This window comes from Ochlerotatus camptorhynchus, unplaced genomic scaffold (genome assembly GCF_037179485.1).
Source record: "Ochlerotatus camptorhynchus isolate MF236.1 unplaced genomic scaffold, CSIRO-AGI_Acam_v1.1 ptg000197l, whole genome shotgun sequence".
Taxonomy (NCBI): domain Eukaryota; kingdom Metazoa; phylum Arthropoda; class Insecta; order Diptera; family Culicidae; genus Ochlerotatus; species Ochlerotatus camptorhynchus.
In genome coordinates, this window is record NW_027040687.1 from 527,270 (window position 1) to 539,705 (window position 12,436).

The window sequence follows — 12,436 nt, forward strand, 5'->3', positions numbered from 1 at the left end:
CTTGGATGATTTTGCTCAAACGGTTGCAATTGGTCTTCAGATTACGCAGCCCAGTACGCTGGTACTGCCTACGGATCGTGTTGCGGAGTCTAATGAGGTCTTTAGTAGGCCTGTCAAGGTTCAGAGTATTACTCACCTGTCTGGATACTGGCACATGTAGCTCCCTGGCCCGGGAAATTGCTTGATCGATGGAGCGCAGACACCGGTCAACATCTTCGGACGATTCCGGTTGGACATCGTAGTCTACAGCGGTGTCGACGCAATGATGGAACTGACCCCAGTCAGCACGATGATAGTTGCGCCGGAAAGCTTCAAATCGATTTACGGAGGATCCCACCTCAGTCACCACCGGGTAGTGGTCCGAGCTGAGTTCCTGATAGGTGATAGGTTGAGCGATGTTGTTGCCCATGTTGCTGATGAAGATATCGATGGTAGCGTGAACACCGGACCGACTCAACCGGGTGGGAGTTTCCGGACTCAAGATGTTGTACTGCGCTTCCTGCAGGTCGTTGTTCAGGATGGTGCCGTTTTGATTGCGCCGATTGTTGCCCCAAGCTTGATGTTTGGCGTTCAGGTCACCAGCGATGATAAAGTTTTCCCGTCGTCGTGTTAGCTTGATAATATCTCGTCGCAGATCTGCTGCCGATCCGTCCCTGATGTTGACTTGTTTGGGGCAGTAAGCCGCGACGATGGTGATGGGGCCGATAGGAGTAGAAACTTCCACCCCTACGGCTTCGATGATCTTCAGCTGAAAGCTGGGCATCAGTCGACAGCAGATGTTTCTCCTTATTGCAATAGCCACTCCTCCTCCTCCAGAGTTGGTTCGATCTAGCCTCACGAGCCGGAAATCGGGAAGGTAGACGTTTGTTTCAGGCTTCAGGTGGGTTTCAGTTATGATGGCAATGTCGATGTTACGTTCATTGAGAAACTCAACAAACTCGATGTTTTTGCTCTTCAAGGAGCAAGCGTTCCAATTTACGATCTTGATGGCTTCACGGTCCATACTTAGTGACAAGGGACAGGGCAGCATGAAGCTGTTCAGATCGAGTGTTGCAGGTGCGCAAGATGATGATGACCTCGGCCACGAGCGTCACAAGTTCCTCCGAGGTGAACGGAGAATCGTCGACCGGCTCACCTGAGACAACACCAGCGTATGATAAACCAGGGGCGGTGGAGGGACCTGGCATTGGCTGGGCAACAGCAGCAGCGAGACGATGCTGGACTGTTCGATTGTTAGGAATACTCACATGCTTGACTTGTTGGTTGTTAAGCGGAAGTGGGACTAAGTTCGGAACATGTTGACGGGGCTGGAGAGCTGGGTACTGGACTTCCGTGCGTGCAGGAGGCGAACGATGATTACGGAGGCGACCGGGCTGATTATTGATCGTAGACTTCCGACGGATATTGATGAACTCCACTCGCTTGGGACATCCGCGATTGGAGGCTTGGTGGTTTCCACCGCAGTTGACACACGTTGGCTCGATGTCATCATCTTGCTCACAGGACGCAGTCAAGTGAGTTCCAGCACACTTGCCGCAGATAGTCTTCATATGGCAGTTTTTGGTGCCATGGCCGTAGGAGAGGCAGTTCATACACTGCGTAACATCACGATGTTGGGATTTGTAATGCTCCCAACTGATCATGACCTGAAACAGGTCCCAGATTTTGGATCTCAGAGCCGCTAGACTGGTGGATCCCTTGGTGAAGTGCACCAGGAACAACTGGTCACGGAAGCTGGTGTTGTGGTTGGAACGCCGGTTTATTGGGAACACCGCCTCAGGTTTGAGCCCAAGCCGCTCCAGCTCGGATTTAACCACAGCCGCCTCGAACGACGGTAATCCACGCAATACCAGCTTCAGTGGCTTGCTCGATGGCAGATCGTGCGTGAAGAAGTCAACGTTGTTTTCCTTTAGGAAACATCCTGTTTGATTGTACTCCTCCAGGCTGGAGCACATGATTTTGGTGCCGATGCTGCAAAGCTTGAAGCGAGGCAGCAGCTTGTGTTTTGCCAGTTCGGCACGCAGCTTGGCAACATCCTTCTCCGGCGTGAAAAGCGGGGGAATCCGCTCTCTTGCAGCGATGGGAACGACGTTACCATCGCCATTTTCTTCGGGGAGCACCGCAAACTGGTTGGCTTGCAGTACCCGTTTTCCGGCATCATCCTGCGACGCGCTGTGCTGGATTACCACCTTCTTTGAAGGGCCCGCTGCTGAATCATTGGTACGTTTACGCACCATTTGTTTCGTGTTGGCAAGTTGCAGTAAACTTGCCAGAACGCGCGAAGGTGGCGACGCTTCCACGGCGCAACGCGACAGCACAAACCGAATCGAAGCGAGAACTCGAGCGAAAAAGAAAACGAACTGAACAGCTCAACAGTCGAGCAAAGAGTGACAAAAGAAACGTTCTGCCCCGCCTCCATTCATAATATAATGGCGGGAAATCCTGTCAGTTGCGGGGCTTAGAAAGTATGTTTTGTGCAGAATATGTTAAAAAAAGGAGGGACTTCGGATGTATTTTTTCTGCAAAATATGTAAAAAGGAGGGACGTCGGATGTTGACCTAAATGCATAAATCATGCATCATAGAAAGAGATAGATAGATAGGTTCTACGTCATACTGCGGTCGTGTCTAGGACACAACCCTTTAATTTTTTTCATTTAGGTTTTAACACTTTTTCGATCACTTGAAATTTGGAATCGTGTTTATTTTTCCTGAAAAGCAATTATTTTTTGCAACAACATTATGTCAGACGTCATTTCGATTGGAAAGGACGTTCCCGAGTTATGAGTTGTTGAAAAAGATAGCATAAAGGGTGTATTCGATAAAAATGGCAAACCGAGTAAATCTTATTCATCGTGTATTGTTTACATCTGTCAAGTTTCATAATTATTCATACAGTAAATTTTGTGCACATACAATCAAAATGCAGCGGCGTTCCACCGATGGATCACTAAAAAGCTTGGAATTGCAAATACAACTGTGTCTAGTGTGATAAGAACCTTCAAGGAGCATCTGAGTGCCCGAAGGAAGGAAGGGAGTGGTCTTAAAAGTGGCCCAATGGACAGTGAAATGGCCAGGATAGTGGTTCAACAGTTCAAAAACTGTTCAAACATGTCAATTTAACTTTACACGCAGTTCCTCACCAAATCGTGTTGCATGATGGATGGATGATGAAACTTACGTCATGGCCGACTTCCGTCAATTTCCTGGGCAAGAATATTTCGTTGCCAAGTCTAAATTCGATATTCCGGAGGAGGTTCGAAAGAAGAACACTTCCGGAACAATCAATTTACACGGAAGAGTGCCTTAAGGAAGCACAAAGGAACAACCATGTTTTGTCCTGATCTAGCATCCTGCCTGCCACTACGCTCGAAACGTGTTGGAGTGGTACCGAGCCAACGGAGTCAATTTTGTCCCAAAAGATATGAACCCACCAAATTCACCAAAACTTCGCCCAATTGAAAAATTCTGGCCACAAAACTATCAAAACAGAGCTGGAGTTGAAGAAAATTTAGGTAAAAACAGCAAATATACTGGGAGAATCGGTTGTACAAAATTTGATGAGTGGAGTGAAAAGGAAGGGGCGCGCATTCGGGATGGGAGACGAAATTGAATAAAACAAATTTGGTAAATCATAACTCATTAGTAGTTTTTCGTTCCCTGAAAATTTCAAAAAAATCTGATAATCGGTTTAATTTTGGTGAGTAAATATGTGTGTGCCATTTTAATCGAATACACCCTTTATGCCAAGATTTTTGCGAGATTCATAACAATCAATTATAAAAAGTTTCACGAAAATCGGAGAAGATCGAGTGAGGAACTAAGAAGCTCCTGGCAAAATAGCGTAAAAACATAAATTTTTGTGTCGACCTTCTTCGATTTTTGTGACACTTTGCTTGATTGTTTGTTTTGGGCAGTGATTCACATATCTGCTAAAATTCATTCATTTTGTGACTTGTAAATTTTCAAAATGGCGTTCCTGCTCGAAATGATGTCTGAAACAACGTTGCAGAGGAAAATAATGTCTTTCTGTTCCCAAAAAATGTTTATAATTTATTTTAAGTAAAAAATTAACGCAAATGTAATCTCAAAACTTCCTTGCCCGGACACTTGAAAACTGACAAATAATGTAGATCATGAATTTTTGGTAAATGTTTTGAACTTTTAGTAGGTACGCATTTATGCTTATTTTCTCTAAAAAAATTATTGAAAATGTCTTGAACATTGTTTTCTGAGTCTAAATTAAATGAAAAAAAAAACGTTCAAATAAAAAATTCTTGTTCTACGATTTTCGCCAATTTTTAGGTGTGGATATTTGTAAACATTCCAAAAGTGTGAACTTTCTAAGAGTTTTTTTAATTAAAAAAAAAACGGACAAAATCATTTTGAGATATTTTGGTTTTAACACTTTTGGGAGCTGAACCAGCTTAAAATCTCATTAATAAAGGCAATTCCCGAAGTATCAGAAATAATACACACTGTGTTACTGAGATATAAAATTATTCGTAACATGGTCTGTTATAAAACATGTACCGTTAGTAGTTTAAATAACAAAAAATATAACAAGAAACCTTCTACGTGCTATCAAGAATATAACAACTATTGTTAGATCATATTTTTAACACACCTTGTTAAAAAATAACCCATTAGGGTAAAAACTAAAAACGATTTGAACTAAACTTTTTAACACGGTTTTTCGGTAACATATTTTTTTTAGTGTTTTCTATTTTTAGATTGTTGTTAAAATATTTTAAAAAATCATCTACGTAGAGCACCCTCCCCCCCCCCCCCCCCAACACAGCACCCCCTCACACACAGAGCGTCTTTATAGCTGCCACAGGGATTCGAACCCTACTAATGCTAACAAACGTAGTTAAAATGTTGTTTTAATTTTTTTTTTCCAACAAATTGTGTAACAATTTTATATCAAATACCATGATGATTTTTTATTCGTCATTTCACCACAGAGCACTTAAAGCAAGATTATATCAACGGTTGTTATATATAACCGAAGTTGATACAATCATGATATAATTTTTTTAGAATGTTCTCGTGGGGAACTAGCTTTTTTTTTAGTTTTTAATGGAAACCACATGTTTGTATATTTTTCCTATACAAATATTAATTTTCATTACAACTTTGTCTTAGACGTCATTTCGATCATGTAACATTTTTTTCAAAAATTTAAAAGATGTCATTTTGAAAATTTAACAAGGCTCAAAATGGCCGAATTTTAGCCAAAATGTGAATCATTTCCCATGACAAACTTGCAAATCGGAGAAGTCATTTGGCTGCTCCATTACACGACTGTTGTTGAGGTGAAAAAATGTCACCATCGTCATACTGGAGCAACTTTGTCACATTCGCTAATGCGTTATTTCTCTTCTATTCTCCAGGTGATTCAAAATGCTGAACCTAATACAACACGGAACATATGAAAGAAGAAGCAGAACAGGCTACCACGGTGAAGTATACCAAAAACAAATTGCAGTCGCGCTTTTTCTACGGATGCAGAGAAAAAGTTTCAGATTGGCATATGAAATGACACTAGCCGACAAGTATGATGACGTAGTGATCTTTGACGATAAGCGTAAGGTGATACACTTCCTCCAGGTGAAGCACGCCCTTGCCAGAGATGACAAGGTAAACGATATCGATTTGAATGCACTAAAAGATCAACACAACGGAGACTTCAGTATTTACAAATACCTGCAATCCTATCTGAAAGTTGTTGAAAATTTTCAGAAAGATCAATACAAAAAGCAGTTCTATATATTTACTAATAGGGATTTAAAAATATCCGATGACGATTGGGTGACGACTAAAGAGGTAGAAGTAGATGAAATCCTACGATTTCCTGGATCCAAGGCCCGACACCTGAAACTGGTTCCAACCAAAGAAGCGATTAGGGAGTTGAGCGATTTTATCAACAAAGATTTCGCAAACCTTAAAGAGGCAATCAAAGAGCTTTTCAACAATGGAACCGCAATGGAAGAGCAACAAAACAACAAGAAAACCGTCAGTAAAATTTTAGAAACCTATAGTACTCCTCTGAAAGACGTTTTAACAATAAAAAAAAAGAAATGCAGTTTTTTAGATACCTTCAACTCGGAAAGCGAGCAATTCAATGTTGCCCAACTATTTAATGCTCTAGAAAAAGATAAGTTTGATATGAAGAAGACAGTAATAGTGGATAACTTTTCACTCAAAAATTCAAGGGTGAAACATTTGCCACGTTATGTTAGTGAGGAGGAAATTTTGCCATTCTTCGACGACTTTTCTCTATTAGTGGGTCAACCATATGATTTCAATCCAATGATTGAAAGCGAGCTGTGGACGTGGTGTGAGACGTGGATTTGTCCCGATATACTCAGAAAATTGCGTAACATCGATCTGATATTTAGAGATCTGATATTAAAATTTGACCAACTCAATAAACCCATAAAGAATAAAATAAAGGCAATTTTGAAACAAAGTGATATACTAAACTGTCTTAGTGAAATTCAAAATGATAACGATAACCTTGAAGGTAAGGAAGCAAAACAATTGCAAAAATATTACATCAATCGCCGTATTATATACACGTATAGTGAACCGACCAATGGCGAAGATGTCTTTGAAGTTGAGAAAACAGGTATGAAAGACAACATTCAGGAACTTTCACGACAGATGAGTGACGCTCAGTTTGTTGAAGAGCTTGGGAAAACATTTGAAGACCATCAGATCATCGTACTTCTGGCAGACCCTGGAATAGGAAAGACTAGCTTGCTTCAGTTTGTAGCGTTTGAAGTGCAGAAGCAAAATACTGTCCTTGTACTGTTGGTATACTTAAGCGAGTTGGTGATGGAGCTCGAAAAAGTAGAACACATTTCAAGCTTGGATGATGTGCTTAATGTACTCAAAGTGATCCTTTCAAAACGATATTTCGATGTCATTAAAAATGCCCCAGATGAAAGGGATGGCCAAGGCTATTCCATTCTTATAGAGATGGATGGCTTCGACGAGATCCACTCCAAGTACACCAACAGAGTGATTGAGATGCTGGAACAACTCAAGTTAAAAGAGAGCATTCGAATCATTATCAGCGCCAGAAAACATATGCAATTATCATTAGAGGAGCAATTTAATGTAAGATCTATGTTTCTGGAGCCGTTCTGTGTGGAAGAGCAAATCAACTATTTGAGAAAGATGTGGTACGACCCAGATCTAGATGAACATTGCTTTTTTTTTTTTTTTTTTTTCCTTGATTTGTTTTCCGTCGATCTTGTTTTCCGTGCTGTGCACCAATGCTACCGACGCCAGGGAGGCAGCTCCCACACCTGGACCCTACCTATCGACCCATCAAACTCATGAACCGGGGACCAACGGCTTTACTTCCCTTCCGAAGGAAGGCGTGATCAGAGATGTTATGCCTCAGAACATCCCGACGGCGCCGACTGGGATTGAACCCAGGCCTGCTGGGGTGAGAGGCAATCACGCTTACCACTACACCACCGGCGCCGCTATGAACATTGCTTTGATAGCTACTCGAAACATATTTTAAACAAATTTAAATCAAATATCCCTTCAAATTTTGGTGAAATTTGTGGCGCGCCTCTCATGGTAAATATGCTGGGAGAAGTTTATTTAGAAAAATTTAAAAATTACCATTCATTGAAGAAACAGAACACATATCAGCTCGTTGATCTGACTAAAGAAAAAATGAATATTACACAGCTGTATGGACAGTTTGTTAAAAGATGTTTTCACAAAAAATTTATGGAAAAATTCAAGCCCAAATATGCTTTGAGCTCCACTGATTTGGATTCGTTGATGGGTGATTATATTTTGAAGCATCAGTTGTTAGCTATGGAGCTGCTAAACATTGGAGTACGTAAGGAATTGTTCAAAAATCAATATTATAGAGAAATACACGATCAATTTAAAAAACGATGCGAACATGAATCAGATACATCACAACTGGTTCATGTAGTCCAACAGAAGGTTAATTTTTGCCATCGGTCTTACAGTGAATACTTTGTGGCAACATATCTGTGCGACAACATTTTCACGTTTTCAGCAAAAATGGTCATACGCATTTTGTCTAATCATTATGTTGTTCGAAGATTGTCTATGACCAAGATGGAAGGAAACCAGGCATACCTCACGATCTTAAGTAATCTGTGTGAAAAAAGCTGGCGAGTTGCACTGTGGGCATGTGAGTTTGACTGTTTGAGTATCATTTCCTCTTTTGAACCAAATTTTAAATCATTCTCAACAGAAAACCTAACAGCTATGTTACTGGTTGCTGCGCAAGGTGGGTTTGTTGAAATATGTGAATTCTTATTAAAGAATAAAGCTGACGTGAATTCAGTGGATAAAACACAAAGGACTGCTCTTCATTTAGCAGCTCAAAATGGTCATAAGAACGTTGCAGAACTCTTGATATCAAACAATGCTGACGTGAATGCATTGGATGAAAAACAATGGACTGCTCTTCATATTGCAGTATTCCATGGTCATAAGAACGCTGCAGAACTCTTGATATCAAACAATGCTGACGTGAATGCAGTGGAAGAAGATGGATGGACTGCTCTTCATTTCGCAGCTCGAGATGGAAATAAGAACGTTGCAGAGCTCTTGATATCAAACAATGCTGACGTGAATGCAGTGTTTGAAGGTGGATGGACAGCTCTTCATTTAGCAGCTCAAAATGGTCATAAGAACGTTGCAGAGCTCTTGATATCAAACAATGCTGACGTGAATGCAGTGCAGGAAGATGGATGGACTGCTCTTCATTTCGCAGCTCAAAATGGACACGATCAGTTGATCCAACTGTTGATTGAAGAAAAAGCCACTGTAAACATTTTTTCAAATACCGGTAGAACTCCACTTCATAGCGCAGCACTCAATGGTCATAAGCACGTTGCAGAACTCTTGATATCAAACAATGCTGACGTGAATGCAGTGTTTGAAGGTGGATGGACAGCTCTTCATTTAGCAGCTCAAAATGGTCATAAGAACGTTGCAGAGCTCTTGATATCAAACAATGCTGACGTGAATGCAGTGCAGGAAGATGGATGGACTGCTCTTCATTTCGCAGCTCAAAATGGACACGATCAGTTGATCCAACTGTTGATTGAAGAAAAAGCCACTGTAAACATTTTTTCAAATACCGGTAGAACTCCACTTCATAGCGCAGCACTCAATGGTCATAAGCACGTTGCAGAACTCTTGATATCAAACAATGCTGACGTGAATGCAGTGTTTGAAGGTGGATGGACAGCTCTTCATTTAGCAGCTCAAAATGGTCATAAGAACGTTGCAGAGCTCTTGATATCAAACAATGCTGACGTGAATGCAGTGCAGGAAGATGGATGGACTGCTCTTCATTTCGCAGCTCAAAATGGACACGATCAGTTGATCCAACTGTTGATTGAAGAAAAAGCCACTGTAAACATTTTTTCAAATACCGGTAGAACTCCACTTCATAGCGCAGCACTCAATGGTCATAAGCACGTTGCAGAACTCTTGATATCAAACAATGCTGACGTGAATGCAGTGTTTGAAGGTGGATGGACAGCTCTTCATTTAGCAGCTCAAAATGGTCATAAGAACGTTGCAGAGCTCTTGATATCAAACAATGCTGACGTGAATGCAGTGCAGGAAGATGGATGGACTGCTCTTCATTTCGCAGCTCGAGATGGAAATAAGAACGTTGCAGAGCTCTTGATATCAAACAATGCTGACGTGAATGCAGTGTTTGAAGGTGGATGGACAGCTCTTCATTTAGCAGCTCAAAATGGTCATAAGAACGTTGCAGAGCTCTTGATATCAAACAATGCTGACGTGAATGCAGTGCAGGAAGATGGATGGACTGCTCTTCATTTCGCAGCTCAAAATGGACACGATCAGTTGATCCAACTGTTGATTGAAGAAAAAGCCACTGTAAACATTTTTTCAAATACCGGTAGAACTCCACTTCATAGCGCAGCACTCAATGGTCATAAGCACGTTGCAGAACTCTTGATATCAAACAATGCTGACGTGAATGCAGTGTTTGAAGGTGGATGGACAGCTCTTCATTTAGCAGCTCAAAATGGTCATAAGAACGTTGCAGAGCTCTTGATATCAAACAATGCTGACGTGAATGCAGTGGAAGAAGATGGATGGACTGCTCTTCATTTCGCAGCTCGAGATGGAAATAAGAACGTTGCAGAGCTCTTGATATCAAACAATGCTGACGTGAATGCAGTGTTTGAAGGTGGATGGACAGCTCTTCATTTAGCAGCTCAAAATGGTCATAAGAACGTTGCAGAGCTCTTGATATCAAACAATGCTGACGTGAATGCAGTGCAGGAAGATGGATGGACTGCTCTTCATTTCGCAGCTCAAAATGGACACGATCAGTTGATCCAACTGTTGATTGAAGAAAAAGCCACTGTAAACATTTTTTCAAATACCGGTAGAACTCCACTTCATAGCGCAGCACTCAATGGTCATAAGCACGTTGCAGAACTCTTGATATCAAACAATGCTGACGTGAATGCAGTGTTTGAAGGTGGATGGACAGCTCTTCATTTAGCAGCTCAAAATGGTCATAAGAACGTTGCAGAGCTCTTGATATCAAACAATGCTGACGTGAATGCAGTGCAGGAAGATGGATGGACTGCTCTTCATTTCGCAGCTCAAAATGGACACGATCAGTTGATCCAACTGTTGATTGAAGAAAAAGCCACTGTAAACATTTTTTCAAATACCGGTAGAACTCCACTTCATAGCGCAGCACTCAATGGTCATAAGCACGTTGCAGAACTCTTGATATCAAACAATGCTGACGTGAATGCAGTGTTTGAAGGTGGATGGACAGCTCTTCATTTAGCAGCTCAAAATGGTCATAAGAACGTTGCAGAGCTCTTGATATCAAACAATGCTGACGTGAATGCAGTGCAGGAAGATGGATGGACTGCTCTTCATTTCGCAGCTCGAGATGGAAATAAGAACGTTGCAGAGCTCTTGATATCAAACAATGCTGACGTGAATGCAGTGTTTGAAGGTGGATGGACAGCTCTTCATTTAGCAGCTCAAAATGGTCATAAGAACGTTGCAGAGCTCTTGATATCAAACAATGCTGACGTGAATGCAGTGCAGGAAGATGGATGGACTGCTCTTCATTTCGCAGCTCAAAATGGACACGATCAGTTGATCCAACTGTTGATTGAAGAAAAAGCCACTGTAAACATTTTTTCAAATACCGGTAGAACTCCACTTCATAGCGCAGCACTCAATGGTCATAAGCACGTTGCAGAACTCTTGATATCAAACAATGCTGACGTGAATGCAGTGTTTGAAGGTGGATGGACAGCTCTTCATTTAGCAGCTCAAAATGGTCATAAGAACGTTGCAGAGCTCTTGATATCAAACAATGCTGACGTGAATGCAGTGGAAGAAGATGGATGGACTGCTCTTCATTTCGCAGCTCGAGATGGAAATAAGAACGTTGCAGAGCTCTTGATATCAAACAATGCTGACGTGAATGCAGTGTTTGAAGGTGGATGGACAGCTCTTCATTTAGCAGCTCAAAATGGTCATAAGAACGTTGCAGAGCTCTTGATATCAAACAATGCTGACGTGAATGCAGTGCAGGAAGATGGATGGACTGCTCTTCATTTCGCAGCTCAAAATGGACACGATCAGTTGATCCAACTGTTGATTGAAGAAAAAGCCACTGTAAACATTTTTTCAAATACCGGTAGAACTCCACTTCATAGCGCAGCACTCAATGGTCATAAGCACGTTGCAGAACTCTTGATATCAAACAATGCTGACGTGAATGCAGTGTTTGAAGGTGGATGGACAGCTCTTCATTTAGCAGCTCAAAATGGTCATAAGAACGTTGCAGAGCTCTTGATATCAAACAATGCTGACGTGAATGCAGTGCAGGAAGATGGATGGACTGCTCTTCATTTCGCAGCTCAAAATGGACACGATCAGTTGATCCAACTGTTGATTGAAGAAAAAGCCACTGTAAACATTTTTTCAAATACCGGTAGAACTCCACTTCATAGCGCAGCACTCAATGGTCATAAGCACGTTGCAGAACTCTTGATATCAAACAATGCTGACGTGAATGCAGTGTTTGAAGGTGGATGGACAGCTCTTCATTTAGCAGCTCAAAATGGTCATAAGAACGTTGCAGAGCTCTTGATATCAAACAATGCTGACGTGAATGCAGTGGATGAAAAACAATGGACTGCTCTTCATTCAGCAGCTCAAAATGGTCATAAGAACGTTGCAGAGCTCTTGATATCAAACAATGCTGACGTGAATGCAGTGGATGAAAAACAATGGACTGCTCTTCATACTGCAGTATTCCATGGTCATAAGAACACTGCAGAACTCTTGATATCAAACAATGCTGACGTGAATGCAGGGGATGAATATGGATGGACTGCTCT

The 12,436-nt window shown here is 41.5% G+C and overlaps 2 protein-coding genes across 3 annotated transcripts in view; both read left to right on the forward strand.

Annotated features, from left to right (window-relative positions):
* Positions 1 to 12,436, forward strand: part of LOC135702773 (serine/threonine-protein phosphatase 6 regulatory ankyrin repeat subunit B-like) — a 172,582-nt gene that overhangs the window by 30,763 nt on the left and 129,383 nt on the right. Inside the window, exon 2 of one of the 2 annotated variants that reach the window (XR_010517717.1) lies at positions 5,396 to 7,188. The exons of the other annotated variant lie outside the window; for it this stretch is intronic. The gene's annotated coding sequence lies outside the window, so the exon portion shown is untranslated. Of the gene's footprint in view, positions 1 to 5,395; positions 7,189 to 12,436 lie in introns of those variants that run through there. 2 annotated transcript variants of the gene reach the window in all.
* On the forward strand, positions 8,758 to 11,493 carry LOC135702788 (ankyrin-1-like). The gene is made up of 7 exons (XM_065223833.1): positions 8,758 to 8,803; positions 8,884 to 9,087; positions 9,184 to 9,397; positions 9,473 to 10,036; positions 10,448 to 10,671; positions 10,768 to 11,312; positions 11,422 to 11,493. The coding sequence occupies exons 1-7, from the start codon at positions 8,758 to 8,760 to the stop codon at positions 11,491 to 11,493; spliced, it is 1,869 nt and encodes a 622-aa protein (XP_065079905.1).